Source organism: Peromyscus californicus, unplaced genomic scaffold, assembly GCF_007827085.1.
Source record: "Peromyscus californicus insignis strain IS unplaced genomic scaffold, ASM782708v3 Scaffold_23__1_contigs__length_62951481, whole genome shotgun sequence".
Lineage (NCBI taxonomy): Eukaryota > Metazoa > Chordata > Mammalia > Rodentia > Cricetidae > Peromyscus > Peromyscus californicus.
This window is the reverse complement of record NW_026294534.1, coordinates 32,469,679-32,486,004: the sequence shown is the minus strand read 5'-3', so window position 1 is coordinate 32,486,004 and position 16,326 is coordinate 32,469,679. Positions and strand designations below refer to the sequence as shown.

Genomic DNA, 16,326 nt, shown 5'->3' with positions numbered 1-16,326 from the left:
GGCATCACTCTTGAGCTCTGACTTGTCCCAAACTTGCTATGTAGCCCAAGCTGTCCCCAAATCCAGGGCTATCCTCTTGCTGCAGCCTCCTGAGGACCGGGATTATAGATATGGATTGCCACTCCCAGCAAGATCGTCATTGTTTATAAATTTGAAGAGTTGTTAGTGAATTATGGAGAATTTCACAGAAAGTGCTAGAATAGTTCTGTGTCACCTCATACTGGCTGTTATTGTACAGTTTTTTTTTTTCCTGTTTTAAAGCATCATAATGACAGGTCTTTGAGTCCTCCAGGGGAAATTCAGACCTTATGATTTATATCAGAATTTCAGCTGGAACGGAATCTTTTCCTAAATTAAATGACTGGCTGGGTATCTGTCTACACTCGGTTTCTTTAAGCAAGAAAGGGTGGAATGAGAAACAGATGAGTACTTGATGTATCTGGTGTGAGATTGTGAGTTACGGCAACTTGGAGACACAGGACACAGTGAATATTGGGACATCATGAAAAGATGAAATGAGAGAGAGAATGGAACTTGTATGTGGCCATTGAGATGGATGAGACAGATGCCATTTTTTAATTGGTCAAGGTCAGACTCCTTTGGTGCTGGGTGTTCTCATACATGGTATTTCACAGACATTGAACCACCCATCAATCCTAAGTTATAGTCTTAGCCTTAAAACTGCATAGGTATTGAGAATTTTTTCTGTTTATTGGGTATGCTTTCAGCTCTATGGTCTTCAAGAGCGGTACCAAACTTGAACAGGCCAGTACAACTTCAAGCAGGCTTTTGATTCCCAGGCTTAAAATGGCTCTACATTCTCATTTCCCTCGTTTTATTTTTACCGAAGATCTTGTAATATGTAGTTAAAGTATAATTTACATAATTGGTGGCAGGCTTTATAAAATTGGAAATTTGATGCAACTTTTGCTTTCTCTAATATACTGTATAAGATATTTTTAAGGGATATTTTATGGAGATAAATATTAATTATGACTACAAGTCCATGTTGAGATGCACTGCAATAGTAATCTTTATGAAAGTCAAATAGAAATGAAACAAACAAATAAAAAATCTGCATTTTGATTGTGAAGTGTAGCTGGTGGCTGATGTGGATGCAGGAACCATTAGGCTAGTCCAGGGTTATGCAAACTATACTTCTAGTGCCCATATGCCAACTGTCTTTTTTTTTTTTAAGTTGTTTTAGGGGCGACACCCATACTTATTCACTTGGGTATTTCCTTACTCTCTACAGCTACATTTATTCTACAAGAGGAGAGTTGAGTAAACACATTCCAGGTTGTATATTGTATAAAACCTAAAAATATTCACTGTTTGTCATTATAGAGCTTGTTTGCCAAACTGAACTAGATTAACCTGGGAAGATTTCTTTGTAGAAGTGAACCTGGGGAAAGTTTAATAATAAAAGGAACAGGGAGATTGTTCAGTCCGTAGGGACTCATTGTGATGAGCTGCTGCCTGGGTAGGAACTGTTTTCTTTCTTCAAGATGCAAATATATGGGCATTATTATTATTATTATTATTATTATTATTATTATTATTATTATTATTTTGGTTTTTCAAGACAGGATTTCTCTGTGTAGCCCTGGCTGTCCTGGAACTTGCCCAGTAGATCAGGCTGGCCTGAAACTCACGAATCCGCCTGGCTAGAAATTCTTTTTTTCTTTATTTCTTCTTCTCTTTTTCTTTTTGCTGGGCTACCATCAAAGCTGTTTGCTTGACTCTCTGAACATCATCTATGTTCATAACACAGGGAAGATAGATTCTTCTTCTCTGTATCAACCTCCAAGGAATTATTGGTCATATGGTTTTTGTTCCTATTAGGCAAGTGTTAATTTATGAAGTCTTCATTTAGGAAAAAAAATGACATAGTTACATAGTTAACTACTCTCTACCTCCAAAGCAATAATATTATCTGAGAATATAATCATGGTAGCCATGCCAGCATATGACACCAAAGCACGCACGCACGCACGCACGCACGCACGCACGCACGCACGCACGCATGCATGTGTGCGCACACACCCAACTAAAATTAGTCATTTTCAAATATAGTATTAGATTGCTCACTTGCTAGCCGAGCGATAATAGTGATCATTTATGATTTGCTGGTGATCCTCCGGTCAGTGGAGGTCCGGTTCTCTTCCGTCTCTGGTCCTGGCATCTTGACATGGTGGTACTTGAAGGCCTTGCTTTGTTCATCTGTGTCAAGCCCTGTAGGGAGAAGGAACATGACGGGTTGTCAGTTTCATGGTGCAAGCCTAGAGGGGTGGAGTATGTAATGGCTACTAAGTTCTTGTCTGCAATGCCTTTGCCACAAGAAATACAGGAAAATAAGGAAGAGGAAATGGGTTAAGTAGCTAGCCAGCCGGTCCTTTTAGTCATAAAAACCACCTTGTTCTTTGAGTGACAAGCAGGAGCCCGCCCGCCCTTCCTATCTGGTTTTTCCTTTTCTTCTCTGGAAGCTCTGAATCACTGAGTGGCATTGGCTGAAAGGCTATCATTTAAGCAAAAGAATGACAGTGTCACCAAGACAGATACTGGCATACATGTCTTAATTTGGTATTGTGTGCTGTGTACTGAAGATTGACATAATTCTTTTTTTTTTTCATTTTTCTTAAGAAATTTTCTACTCACTCCATACTATCCACAGATCCCCCCTTCTCCCTCCTCCCACCCCCAGCCCTCTTTCCCAAGCCACCCCACATCCCCACATTCTCCAAATCGATGTCTCCCATGGGGAGTCAGTAGAGCCCAGCACACTGAGCCTAGACATAATTCTTAAGAGAAGTCTTCTCTTACTAGTTCTTAGATTAGATTGCTTCTCCTGACTTGGCTAAGACCAACTGATGCTCCATGGCCTGCTCCCTCTGGTGAGATGTTAGCAGAAGTGGCCTGTGTCATACATATGGGGGCCACTGCTTTGCCAGTGAGTGCATATTTTGTGGAGTTGAACTACTGTTGAGACATGTGTGTTCTTCAAAAGCTTCTAAGGAGATTTGATTTTTGTGATTTATAAGCTGTAACTCCTAACTGTGTTTGTATTTATATATTAAAAGATAGCAGTTCACACCTAAATAGGCGTAAAATTAAGTTGTGTATGCTATAACATAAAGAAGCTGGATTTTGTTTGACTTAGGGAAACACATTTCATTTCATAATTATCACATGTTGAATTAAATTTGAATGGTCGGACTGGACATGGTGGGAAGCAGGTGGAGAAATCGTGGACTGATGCAGAAGCCTCCATTGGGCTTGTAGTTCAGCTGGTGAAATACAGCACCCAACCAAGTATTGTCTAACTTGATAGAGATCTGCTCACAGCAGATTAGCGGCATCAGCATGCAAGGTATTTCTTAGAGGTCATCTCTGCATTTGTAAGATTAATGAGTTTGAGTTGTAGCTCTAAAATTCCTTCCAGGATTAAGGATGTCAGCAGTCATTAATTCAATTATATGAGGATAGTTCAAGTTTGGGGCATCTTTTACTTTCAAGAAATAATGTCATTTTTATCTTTGGAGCACAAGTAATGATTTTTATAAATTAGTTATGATGTATGTAGTCATATTGCTGTGTGTGAGCGTAGGTACACCTGTGCCAGAATGTGCATGTTGGAGGTCAGAGGACAAACTTGGGTGTTACTGCTTGTCCCCTGCTGTTCTCCCATGTGTATACCAGGCTAGCTGGCCTGTGAGCATCCAGGGGTTCTCCCAGCTCTGCCTCTGCCGTGCTTTAGAAGGACTGGGATTATAGACATGTGCTACTGTGTCTGGTTTCATTGGCATGGTTCTGAAGAGCTCAACTTGTGTTCACACTTGGGTGGCAAGCGCTTGGCCCCCGGAACTGAGTTACTTTGGCTGAGCGACCATTTTCAAGCTGAGATCATGAAGATAATTCTTACTATTTTCCAGTTTTTGCGGCTTGTTGGTAAGACAAGGTCGCAGTACATAGTCAAGGCTGGCCTTGAGCACGATCTCCCTGCCTGGTGCCTTTTTTTTTTTTATTTTGCAATACAATTCAGTTCTATATATCAGCCACGGATTCCCTTGTTCTCCCCCCTCCCGCCCCCCTCACCTTCCCCCCAGCCCCCCCCCCCCCCCATTCCCATCTCCTCCAGGGCAAAGCCTCCCCCCGAGGATTGAGATCAACCTTGTAGACTCAGTCCAGGCAGGTCCAGTCCCCTCCTCCCAGGCCGAGCCAAGCGTCCCTGCATAGGCCCCAGGTTTCAAACAGCCAACTCATGCAATGAGCACAGGACCCAGTCCCACTGCCTGGATGCCTCCCAAACAGATCAAGGCAATCAACTATCTCACCCATTCAGAGGGCCTGATCCAGTTGGGAACCAGCGAGAATTGTTGAGACCAAGGTTGGATAAAGCACAGGGACAGATAGCCAAACGAATGGAAACACGTGAACTATGAGCCTGGTGCCTTTCTGAGAGCTGGCATTACCGATGTACACTACTACTGCTGCCTGGTTGACTAGCAACTCTTGACCTTCTAAGTCTTGAGAGTATGCAATTTTTTTTTAAAATTAAAGGTGAACTGCCTATTGTATTCCCCAAATCGTAATGAGTGAGGAATTTGTTCTGTCCTGTCCCCCTCCTGCTCAGTGAAGACCCCTCTTTCCTGAGAATGCTCTTTCCAAAGGGACCTTGATCCCAGCGCTTTGCTCTGCTAGATAGTTGCCGGGAAGAACTTGACAGAGTTCTGAGGGTGAGAATGGTTTGTCCCCCAAGGTCTTTCAGTTTATTGTTTTTATTTTTGTTTTTCTCTGTGTTTTAACTCTCTGCTTTGTTTTGACTTTTTTTTTCAAATGTTTCCAAGACAGTAACTTTGAGGCTTCTTAAAAATTGAGGCAAGTTATATTGTAACTGTAGGAATATGAAGACTTTGCTTATTGGGTTAGGGGAGAGGAAGTCATAGAATACATGACCAGCACAGAGTGACATTTAGGTATAATTCTTAAAAGTAGGGGAGGAGTGAGATTGGTCCTGATACCAAGAGCATGCATGCATATATGTGTGTTTTGAGGCCAGATGATATCTTTGGGTGTTTTTCCTCGGGCATTTTTTGTCTTTTTTGTTTGTTTTGTTTTGTAACTGAAAGAAAGCTAGGGTTCTTACTGTCCTGGAACTCTGTAGCAGGATTTTTTGGACTGCCAGCTCTGAAATCATGACACAGAGACTTACTGATTATAAAAGATCGGCCTTAGCTTAGGCTTGTTTCCAACCAGCTCTTATAACTTAAATTAACCCGTTTCTATGAATTTACGTGCTGTCATGTGGCTTGTGCCTTTTTTCCTCTCCTGCATGTCCTGCTTCCTCTGCATCAAACTGACGACTCCACATTTCATCTTCCCAGAGCTCTCTGTCCCCAAAAGTTCCACCTAACCTTTTCCTGCCTAGCTATTGGCCATTCAGCTCTTTATTAAGCCAATCACAGTGACACATCTTCACACAGTGTAAAGGAATATTCCTCAACAGAACTCCTCTTCCATTAGGCCAGGCTGGCCAGACATTTGAAACAGGGATTCCTGTCTCCACCTACCTTCCCAGAGCCACCCCCCCCCCTTTTTTTAATGGCCTCTAGGGATTGAACTCAGGTCGCTGTGCTTGCAAGGCAAGCACTTTATGGACTGAGCTGTTTTCTACTTTTAACAACCTCCTGAGGGAAGGATGGCTACCCTTTTCTTTCCTGTCCATGGCTTTATCTTCACAGTAATGGTACTTCACAGGCATTGTGTCCTATAGCAAATAGTGTGAGATGGCATTAAACAGAATGCACAAATCAGATCATATGCCTCTTATTTACATGTTAATATATGTATTGTAAAGAATACTGACAATAACACACACACACACACACACACACACACACACACACACACACACACACCCTGAAAGTTGACAAACCATGTCAAGTCTTAAATTGTAGCCTTGTTCTATGTTTTAATACTTTTATTTCCAGAAAATATTTCCAGAGGAGTTGATTGCAAAGACTTTTAATTTAGTGTCATTTTAGAAAAGAAAAAGCTGAACCAGGTGGTATGGCGCACACCTTTAATCCCAGCACTCAGGAGGCAGAACCAGGCAGATCTCTGTGATTCAAGGTCTGCCTGGTCTACAGAGCGAGTACTAAGACAGCCAGGACTGTTCCACAAAGAATCCCTGTCTTGAAAAATTAAACCAAATTGGTACCCTAATTTCTCCATTTACAAAATAACTTAATGTTACCATTTGAATCACTTGTTAAGTATATATCTTTTAAAATACTTTTATGTACTTGGAAAAGATTAGACAATAAAATTCTATCAATTGAATTTAATGACCCTGTTTATGTAGGCACATAATTTCTATAATCATGCTAGTAAAGCTCACATTTGCTGATTACAGATTCTTTCCACCCCTCCATTCATCATCCTCATGTTTTAACCCCTCCCCAGACAGCCATTTCCTTTTCTCCCCTTTTTAGTTAGCATACACAGTAGAGTTAACTTTACTGTGGCATTTTTCATGGATCTGTATCATATTATGTTCTTATTTGCCCCTTCTATGATCCCCCTCCCCCTCCCCCTCCTCATTCTCTTGAATCTCTGATGGTTGGAATGAGAGATATCCCCCATAGGATCAAATGTCTGAGTACGTGGTCCCCACACGGTGGCATTATTTGAAGGAAGTCATTTAACCATTAGGAGGTGCAGAGCCTTGCTGAAGGAAGTACCTCACTGGGGAGGGGTGACATTGAGAGTTTGTCCTGGCCCCTCTTTCAGTTCACTCTGCTTCCTATGTGGTGAACTGTTATCTTGTTTTCAATGCCAGCTGCCTACCGCCATGTCTTCCCTGTCCTGATGGAGCCTAGGCCACGATCAACTTTCTTCCTTAAATTGTTTTTGGTCATGGTGTTTTATCACAGCCACAGAAAAGTCACTGAAATGCCCCTTTACACCACACTCTCTTAAATGATCATCACCCTTTGAGAAGCAGAAAGGTCTATCATTGGGTGCTTCTGAATAGACATTCATGATTTTAACATTTTGCTTAAGTGTATTTTATAGCAGATAAAAAAAATGCTAATCTGTGAGATTAGCAAGATGACTCACCACCAAACCTGATGACTTGATTCTGAAACCCGGGACCCTCATGGTAGAAGGAGAGAAGCAACTATCAAAAGTGGTCCTCTGACTTCCATGGGATGATGCCCTGGCATACACTTCCCCCACCCCCACCTCCACACACAGTAAATAAATGAAATAAAATGCTAATTTGTACTTCATATAACTTTGAAGATCCTAGATGATCATTTGTTTTTAGTGATTACTTTTAAGACTTGACTAATTTACACGAAATATATACATTATGTAGCTCTCATTGTAGAATTCAAAGCCTCTGAGTTGGTGAGTATAGGCTCTGTGTGTCTATGTGCATGCACAAATGTATGTGCATACACTGTTGAGAAACACTCCAACCTTTTCTTTGCATCAGGATTTGACTTCAGGATGCATGATCAGTAACACACAAAATCCTGTTAGTGACAACATCAGAGCCTCTGGGTGCTTCATGGTCCCTAGTATGATTTTTACTCAGGTCACTGGGGTTTGAATATGGAGCAGTCAAATTACAAAGTGGGAAAATAAGATATGCTCTTAATTCGGAATTTTACAGGTCACATACTGGGTGTAATCAACCCCACCAGATATTTTACTCAGAACACAGCACTATGACAAATGACGGACACTGAACATTAAGGGGTAAAAGTCAGATGAAGTAAATCTTTATGAACGAATTGTAGTTCCACCTTGAAGATCTGGACCTTTCTCAAACAACTAGAATTTTACTAGACTATTTATTATTGAAATTTATTGAAAAAAAAAAAAACCCTGAATTTTAAATCTTTAAATTTTGGGGGGTGGGTGTGGAGATACGGAGAGAGAGATCGAGAACGTGTGTGCTCCTCTGCACCATGCATGTGTACAGAGGTCTGACGACAGCGTTGTGGATTTCATTCTCTCCTTCCACCTTAACATGGGTTCTGGCGATTGAACTGCAGTTGCGTAGCGAACATCTTTACCCTTTTAGCCATCTCCACAGCCCAGACCTGAAATCTTTCTGGACATTTCAAAAGTTTGCTACTATAGTTACACAATTCAGTTATTTTAGTGTCTTTATGGCAGTGTGAAACTATGAGCAAAATGGATTTAGAACATTTTATTACTCCTCTGCTCCCCTAAAAAACCCATCGTTGCAGTTAGCTTTCTCTTCTCCTTTGCCACACAAATCCCTACTGTCCTTTGTATTTCCATAGTTTTGCCTGTTCTGGACATTTTGTATAAATAGTATCTTAATAGGTAGTCTTTTGGATGACTTCTTTCTCTTAGTGTAATGTTTTCCTACTGCAACATTGTATCTAATGAAATGTTTTACATTCTTTATTGTGCTCAAGAAATATTCTGATGTATAAAATGGGCAAGTGTTTTTTTTAATCTCTTTACCCGTTCGTGGACATGGATTCCCTCCCACCCTTGGTCTTAAGCTGTTGTAGATAATGCTTCTATTAAGGTGATGTGTATTTGTTTTTACTGTGTTCTGGTGGGGGGAGTGGCAGGGTTGGGTTCAGGTGTCTCTTCTCAGAAGGGTAGCTGTTCTGGTGGATATGTCCTCCCCCATTATGCTATCATTTGACCTTTTCCACCTCCTTAAAGACCTTGTCTCCAAACTCAGTCTCTAGTATAGCTGAACATAATGGACAGGATTGGTTTCAATGTATCAGTTTATTTGGAAGTGCTAGACAGTTGAGCATACAGAGACATTGTTCTAACAGAAGCTACCTCAATTCTTTTTTTTTTTCCTTCGGTTTTTCGAGACAGGGTTTCTCTGTGTAGCTCTGCGCCTTTCCTGGAACTCGCTTTGTAGACCAGGCTGGCCTCGAACTCACAGAGATCCGCCTGCCTCTGCCTCCCAAGTGCTGGGATTAAAGGCGTGTGCCACCACTGTCCGGCGCTACTTCAATTCTTAATATCAACTCCTTTGCCCCTCAGTCCCTGTGCCCCAGAAGGACACATGGTTAAGATAGGAATGAAACAGGAAAAAAAAAAGAAAGAGAAATGTAAATTCCTGGAGTCTCTTTCACTCATTTATGGGGCCTGGATAGTCTCTTTGGTAATCACTCTCCTTAATGCAGAGTAAGAGGCCTTCTAATGATGGAGGGAATGTTCATGAATTATGCTGGGACAGTGGACATAAATAGTAACTGGCAAGGGAAATTGGGATGAATGGTTCCACAGCTGACCAAGAAGAAAAGTCTGTCACATACTTAGTTCCCTCCCTCTGGAGTGTTTCTGGGACAGGAAGGCATCAGTCACAGGGACTTTACCTGTTTTCCTATATCATACCCCATTTCTTCACACACACACACACACACACACACACACACAAGTATCTTTGAAAGACAATACTAGGTTAGCCAATGATAGTGTGAATTCCCACATTCATAGTTATAGGTTGTTGGTGTGAAAACAGTGATCTAAATGAAGGATGATCTGTAAATGTTTCTAACATTTATTGAAGTTAAATGTTTTATTTCTTCCAGGGAACAACAAATCATTTCAACTTCAAAGCATCTAAGACTGCCATCCTGGAACTGGGCTGGAAAGTGATAAGGAGGGGGCTAGACCATTTTTTCATTCACTTCTCAAATTTAAAAGACTTCGAAGAGAATATAAAATGGCAGAGGTTTAAAGTTAGTATTCAGGATGAATGATGATAAATCAGATAAGAGAGAAGATGAATTGCATTATATATCTGTCAGTGATAAAAACGGGAATACATCTGAATACAACACAAAGTCACCATCTACACGGCGCCCTTCAGCTAGTCACGGGGATTGGAACGCTGCTAACACAGATGATATGGTGGTGGATTATGAAATGGATCCTGCTGTGGATAGCAGTGAGAGTGTGTCTTTAAGCCATCGCTGTGTTGGAGCACCTGCTTACCCAGAACCCTCAAGTGATTTCATTAGTAAGCCTGGGTTTGCAATGCCCAGTGATCCTACCCATCAGTCTTCTGCATACAGTCCAGCGAAGCCCCCAAACCTGCATAGCAACTTGGATTCCCTAAAGTCGCTCCAGGATGAGAGGTTTGAGCCCTCTCTGTCCTGTGTGTGCAAGTCTGATGATGATTTCGACTGTGCAGACTCCCCTGATGCTTTGGAGCTAAGACAGACATTTGACATGAAAGTGGACACAGCTAACCGTACCTTTATAGCGCACCATTCTATTGAAGAGGGTCAGCCTTCACATGGTCTGCTGCCAGTGAGCGTGAAAGGTGGAAATACATTGTTGTCCTGCTCCACTTGGACATCACCCCATTCCTCGAAGATGCACGTGACAGGAATCCACTATAATAGAGAGGGCTTGGAAAACCTTCAAGCCCCACCATCAGAGGCTCTAAACACAACCTACACAGTGTGTTCTGATGTGCCGATGCAAACGGACAGTGCAGACATTGGAATTCAGTGTCAGTATTCTTTAGGAAATGTCACCAAAGAGTACACAGATGGGACAGAGCAAGGACTCGCTGCAGAAAAAGAGATACAAGCTGCGACACCAGTTTCTGATGGCATGGAGGTTCCCAATGGGTCTGTATTACAGGAGTTCTATTGTGTATCTGAAGATGGACCAAACAGTGAGACACATTCACACGGCTCATATGGTCAACAGGAAATGGGCCAAAATCTAAGAGAAACACTGTCCAACTGTCATGTTGATAATGAATGCCCTTTACTGGTGCCAGCTTTTGATAAAAGTAAAACCAGAGTCCTGGACACTGAGTGTAAAGTCACTATGACCAAAGACCCACACATCGCCTCCTGTCGTGACGACAACGACTCAGAAATCCAAGAGAATACTGAAGAGCTGACCCTAAGAAGTGTCCCAGGGCAGAGGTGTTCACTGTATGAAATGGCTTGGGATGCGAATGGTAGAACCATTAACACAAATAATACAGCTTGCACGTCAACACCAGTTCAGCAAACCCCCAATGTCAGCCTTACGCTTTCACCGGTTGAAGCAACAGAGAAGTGCAATCATGTGGAGAATGGTCCAAGAGATGCTAAAAATGCACCAAACTTGAAAGGCGCACCAGTGAATATGCCAAAGCCTAATCTGGGAAAATCAGCTACCAAAACAAATACTACTATAGGCAGTAAAGTTAGGAAAACAGAAATTATAAGTTATCCAAGACCAAACTTCAAGAACATTAAAGCCAAAGTTATATCCAGATCAGTGTTGCAACCCAAAGACGCTTCCCCAACGAAGGGCACTCCCAAACCTCAGATTACTGGGGTCTCTTCAACCCCACCAGTGCCTTCTAAACAGTTGACAGTTGTGAACAGACCACCAAGGTCTGACTTGACCGCAGACAAAAAAGCAGAAATCCTAATTAACAAGACAGACAAGCAACAGTTTAATAAACTCATTACCAGCCAGGCCGTGCATGTTACAACTCATTCTAAAAACGCTTCGCTCAGGGTTCCAAGAACAACATCTGCCACGAAATCGAATCGGGAAGATGTTGACAAGACGGGTTCTTCTCCTGCAGCCAGTGAGACTGGGTCTGTAGCTGCGTTTTTCCAGAAGATCAAAGGCATTCTCCCAGTTAAAATGAAAAGTTCAGAGTGCTTGGAAGTAACCTATGTTTCCCACATTGATCAGATGAGCCCTGAAAAGGGTGAAAAGGACAGCAGGGATCCAATGGAAAAGCAAGAGTTGGGGAAGGCAGCCATGAATGAGACTTTTGAATGCAAGTCTCTGTTTGTGGTAAGTGAAAGCCGCTGTAGGCTTCTAGGAGTGGTGAAGAAAGCTGGTGTATTAGCAATACGTACGTTACCTATTAGTTGCTAATAATATCACTGAACTTGGTTCATAATTTGTACACAGGTATTCTTTGCCCTGGTCAGCCAGTATATAGAGTGTTCATGAGTCAAAAATATAACAAACTTGCATAGTGAAAAACTTCATTTCAGTATTTTCTTGAACATGGGTGTTCCTTTTGATAGTGTTTTAAAGGACTAAGTTAATGCTTTAGTATATTTAGATATCTGAAGTGAAGTAGCTGACGTCAGTTTACACTTTATTTTTCTTAAAAAACCAAAGGGGTTCTAAGCATGCAAACTACATTTAAGAACTGGCTAGGGAGTGCTGCTGGTAAACACATCAACATAAAAATCACTCCTGGTGTCTTGTTGGGGATGTAGCCTTGGAGGCAGAACCTATTCTCAGATTTGTGAGTCTGCTTCGACCAGCTGCGTGACACAGGTCCGGTAACTTTGCCACAGCCAGAAGGGAAAGTGGATGTGTAAGGTCACCTGTAGCCCATTTGCATTGGTTCCTAATGCATGAAGGAAATCCATACGTAGTAAATAAAGCAGTATGTCTTCAGCAGCACCAGTCAAAACCTTAAGGGGGACTACATAGTCACTTAAAAAAAAAAACCTGAAGCATTATGTGCAGTCCAAAGGTTGTTTTTCTGTAAACATGCACATGTTTTTTGACAATAGTATAATCAAACTAGTGTTCCTAGCATTTGCCAGGCTACTGTTGGGCTGTGTACGTGCCCTCAGGTCTATTTTTGTCAGTGGAGACTTAGGTGTATTTTCAGCCGCACACAGACCGCCCTTGAAATGCTTGTCCTCTGGCCCGGGAATGGATCTGCGTGCAGAGGAGGAGAAAGACAAGACAGCCTTTCTTAGGGGATTCTGGTGTGGGAGGAATGAAACACAGCATGGTCAAGTACACGAGGTTGTTTTGTTTCAGGTTACATACATAGCAGGTCGTGCAGGGATTGTCCAGATGATACACAGTGGAGAAACTCTTGACCTGGGTCAGTTTACAGATGTTTAGCTTTATCAATAACTCTGTTGGTAAGGATGGAATGCCGTAGAGATTCCTAATCCAATGGGCTTGTGTATTGTTTCAGGACACAGATCTTTCAAGTTCTTTTTATGTCTAATGGAGAAAACTCCGATTGTTTTAGAACTTTAATATACCAAATAGAATTATAATAAACTCTCCATTGTAATCAGTAGTCTTAAATAGGTGTTTATAGATATGTATAGAAACACAATATTTTTCCTTAATTTATGGAGAATTTGGGTATTAAAATTACAGCCAGCATAGCTTTGAATTCAGCATACAGTAGCCCAGGCTGGCCTTGAATTTGGCTTAGCACCCACCCTTCATGCTAAGGTTAGTTATGCACCAGCATGCTTAGTTTCATGAGAGACTTTCACTCACTTGTAGAACCCCAGTACCAGAAAAACTAACCAAGTTTCCTGGACATTTGTCTTGAATATAAATTGCTTGTGTAGTTCTAAAACTGGAGAGTTTAGGTTTCGTTTTATTTCCTTATATTTCCAATTTGGTAGCTGCAGACCCATGATGATGTGGTATTGAGGTGAGGCTGCGTGAATCATCAGGTGAGATGGATTCCAGCAGTTTGCACCCTAGCAATGTTGCAGTGAGACCTTAGAATTAAGTGTGAAATGCTTTGTAAGGCTGTAAGGGCTGTCCCACAATCTCATCACTGGCACTTGTACTTGTCTGCTAGAGTAAAGAACTGTGCGTCTCTGACCCTATCTTACATACAGTAGTGTCCTCCCATTTGTCTAATTCAACTCTGACACATTGTTTGCTAGCATGATGAGGCTAGATCATAGCCACAGGCTGGGCTATTGTAGAATGCTAAACAAGTGAACTCACATCGCATTTTTTTGTTAGTCACTTTGGTAGTACCTAGTAGTACCCAATGGTACTGCCTTAGAAGGATGTGTGTGTGTGTGTGTGTGTGTGTGTGTGTGTGTGTGTGTGTGTGTGTGTATTCTGTTGGTCTTAGTCTTCAGGTACATTAGTTTATTCAAGGCTGCCTACACCTTATGGCTGTTTGGTGATCCAGATTTACCTGAAACTTTAGAAAGGTTTTTTATATGGGAGAAGTGATTTGATTTAAACTGCTATAGAGCGTTAAAAGTAGTTGCCCATGGCAGAGGTTGTGTGTTCAAGATAACATGCTGGATAAAAGGGAGCTGTTGCATAAAGGAAAGAGGGGCTTGGGCACCTTCCTTACAGGCCGTCATTTAATTGTCCCAGTAATGCTCAGGGCTTACGCCCATTGTCTTTTCAGCAACAGAGGGTCAGTTGTTATCTATGATAGTGCCTCAGAGGGTTTATTTAAAACTCACACAGCTGTAAAGGAAACAGATGCTCAAACTCAGGTCCCTCATGTCTCACAAACTTCAAAATCTTTCAGAATGTCAGCTCTGAAGGTAAAGTAAGTGATTCATGGAAGGTTCACTCCTGTATGTTGAAGAGAAGTTTGGTTTGCTCCTTAAAAGAAAGTTTCTCTAGGTGGGAGAATCCTGTGTTGCATTCCAGTGGCAACATGAATCTGTAGCAGTTCTCTTTGGATACTAGCTATTCGATTAGTATTGACTTCACCTAGTATATGGATTCGACAGCCATTGGTGTAGGACCATATATATATATATATATATATATATATATATATATATATAGGATATATATGGAAACAATCATTGATGATTAAACAAAGGAGGATCATCGTAGGGAATATGCAAGCCTGAGCTTAAGAGCATGAATTCTGGATACTTTTAGATTTGTGGCTCCATCATTCACTGCAAAATGACCTTCCTATGAGGCTCAGTTTTTCTCTATGTAAAAGGAGGAAATTATAGTGTATAGTGTTAGACTTTGTACTTGGAGTAAGACTCAGGCTCCCATTTCCTTATCCCTACAGTGGAAACATTTGTTGGGCACTTAACTGTGTGTGCCACGTATGATAACACTTATTGGGGTATAAAGAAAGACAGCTTTGGTTCAAATGTTTTACCTAGTCCAGTGGGACTATCAGAAAATAAGCCACCAGGGCATAATTACTGAGTTATGAGTGTGATCAGGTTGCTGTGTTACAGGACAGGAAAATGGGTGGTAGCAATCGCGAAGATTATCAAGGGAAACTTCTGATGGAAATGCCACTTAGCCACATGCCATAAGTTATAGGGCATGCATTCTGGGCAGAGGAAACACCAAGTCTAAAGATGAAGAACCATTGGAAGGTATTCTGATGCAGGGGATGGCCTGGCAGAGGTTGTGATGGGAATGGGGAATGCAAGGAAGTTAATTGCAGGGGCTGCCACATCCTAAAGGGTTTGATGTGATTTTAAGAGAGTTGAATTTGAGGGAGGTTTTTGTATGGCAGAATATTTGTACACTGTGAAGATGTGTCTTTGCCAAGGCACCTTCTGATTGGTTTAATAGAGAGCCTAATGGCCCCATAGCTAGGCAGGAGGTATAGGTGGGATTTCCAGGAAGAGAAAGGAAGAGGAGGAGAATCTAGGTACACAGGAGACTCCAGGAGACATGGAGAGGAAATAAGAGGTGCAAGATGGAAGAGAGGAAACAGCATGTGATAGAACGTAAATTAATATAAATGGGTTAATTTAAGTTATAAGAGCTAGTTAGGAACAAGCCTAAGCTATAGGCTGAGCTTTCATAACTAATAAGTCTCCGTGTCCTTATTTGCAAGCTAGCTGGTGGGACAGAAAAAGACTCGTTACATTTTTGTAGAAGGGGAGTAGAAGCAGCAGCAGAGGCTGGTGTGACCAGACAGTCCCTGAGGACGTGATTTCAGTAATCCTTTTGAGAAATGAGCCTGGCTTTTGTACTAAGGCAGGTGGAAAGGTGGGCTTAAGAGGTAAGAAAGGAAGCTTTTATTGTTTAAGATGGGCACCTGGGTATGTTAATAGGAGACAAGGTGTAAACTGTGAGATAGATAGGTAAAACTGGTTTAAGTTTTGAAAGTGTTTCATGTTATTTCTTAAAATGGGTGTATGTTTTAGGTAGGGTTTCTATTGCTGCAAAGAGATACCATGACCATGACAACTCTTATAAAGGAAAACATTTAATTGGGGTGGCTTGCAATTCAGAGGTTTAGTCCATTATCATCATGGCAAGTCATGGTGGCATGCAGGCAGACATGGTGCTAGAGAAGGAGCTGAGAGTCCTACATCTTGATCCACAGACACCAGGAAGTGAACTGAACTAGGTGTAGCCTGAGCATAGGAGACCTCAAAGCCTGCCCCACAGTGACACACTTGCCCCAACAAGGCCACTCCCTTTGAGGTTATGGGGGCCAATTACATTCAAACTACCACAGGGTATGACAGATAATCTTCCTGGGTGATTAAACAGATTTAAATAAGTTGATACATATGTTTAGAATTTAGAATG

At 41.6% G+C, this 16,326-nt stretch overlaps 1 protein-coding gene across 2 annotated transcripts in view; it reads left to right on the top strand.

The window, feature by feature from the left end:
- The window catches only part of Mtus1 (microtubule associated scaffold protein 1), a 147,980-nt gene that overhangs the window by 41,919 nt on the left and 89,735 nt on the right, over nt 1-16,326 (top strand). For both annotated transcript variants that reach the window (XM_052752092.1, XM_052752089.1), the window contains exon 2: nt 9,609-11,838. In XM_052752092.1, the coding sequence (XP_052608052.1) occupies nt 9,772-11,838 (2,067 nt within the window). In that variant the 5' untranslated portion in view covers nt 9,609-9,771. The remainder of the gene's footprint in view (nt 1-9,608; nt 11,839-16,326) is intronic.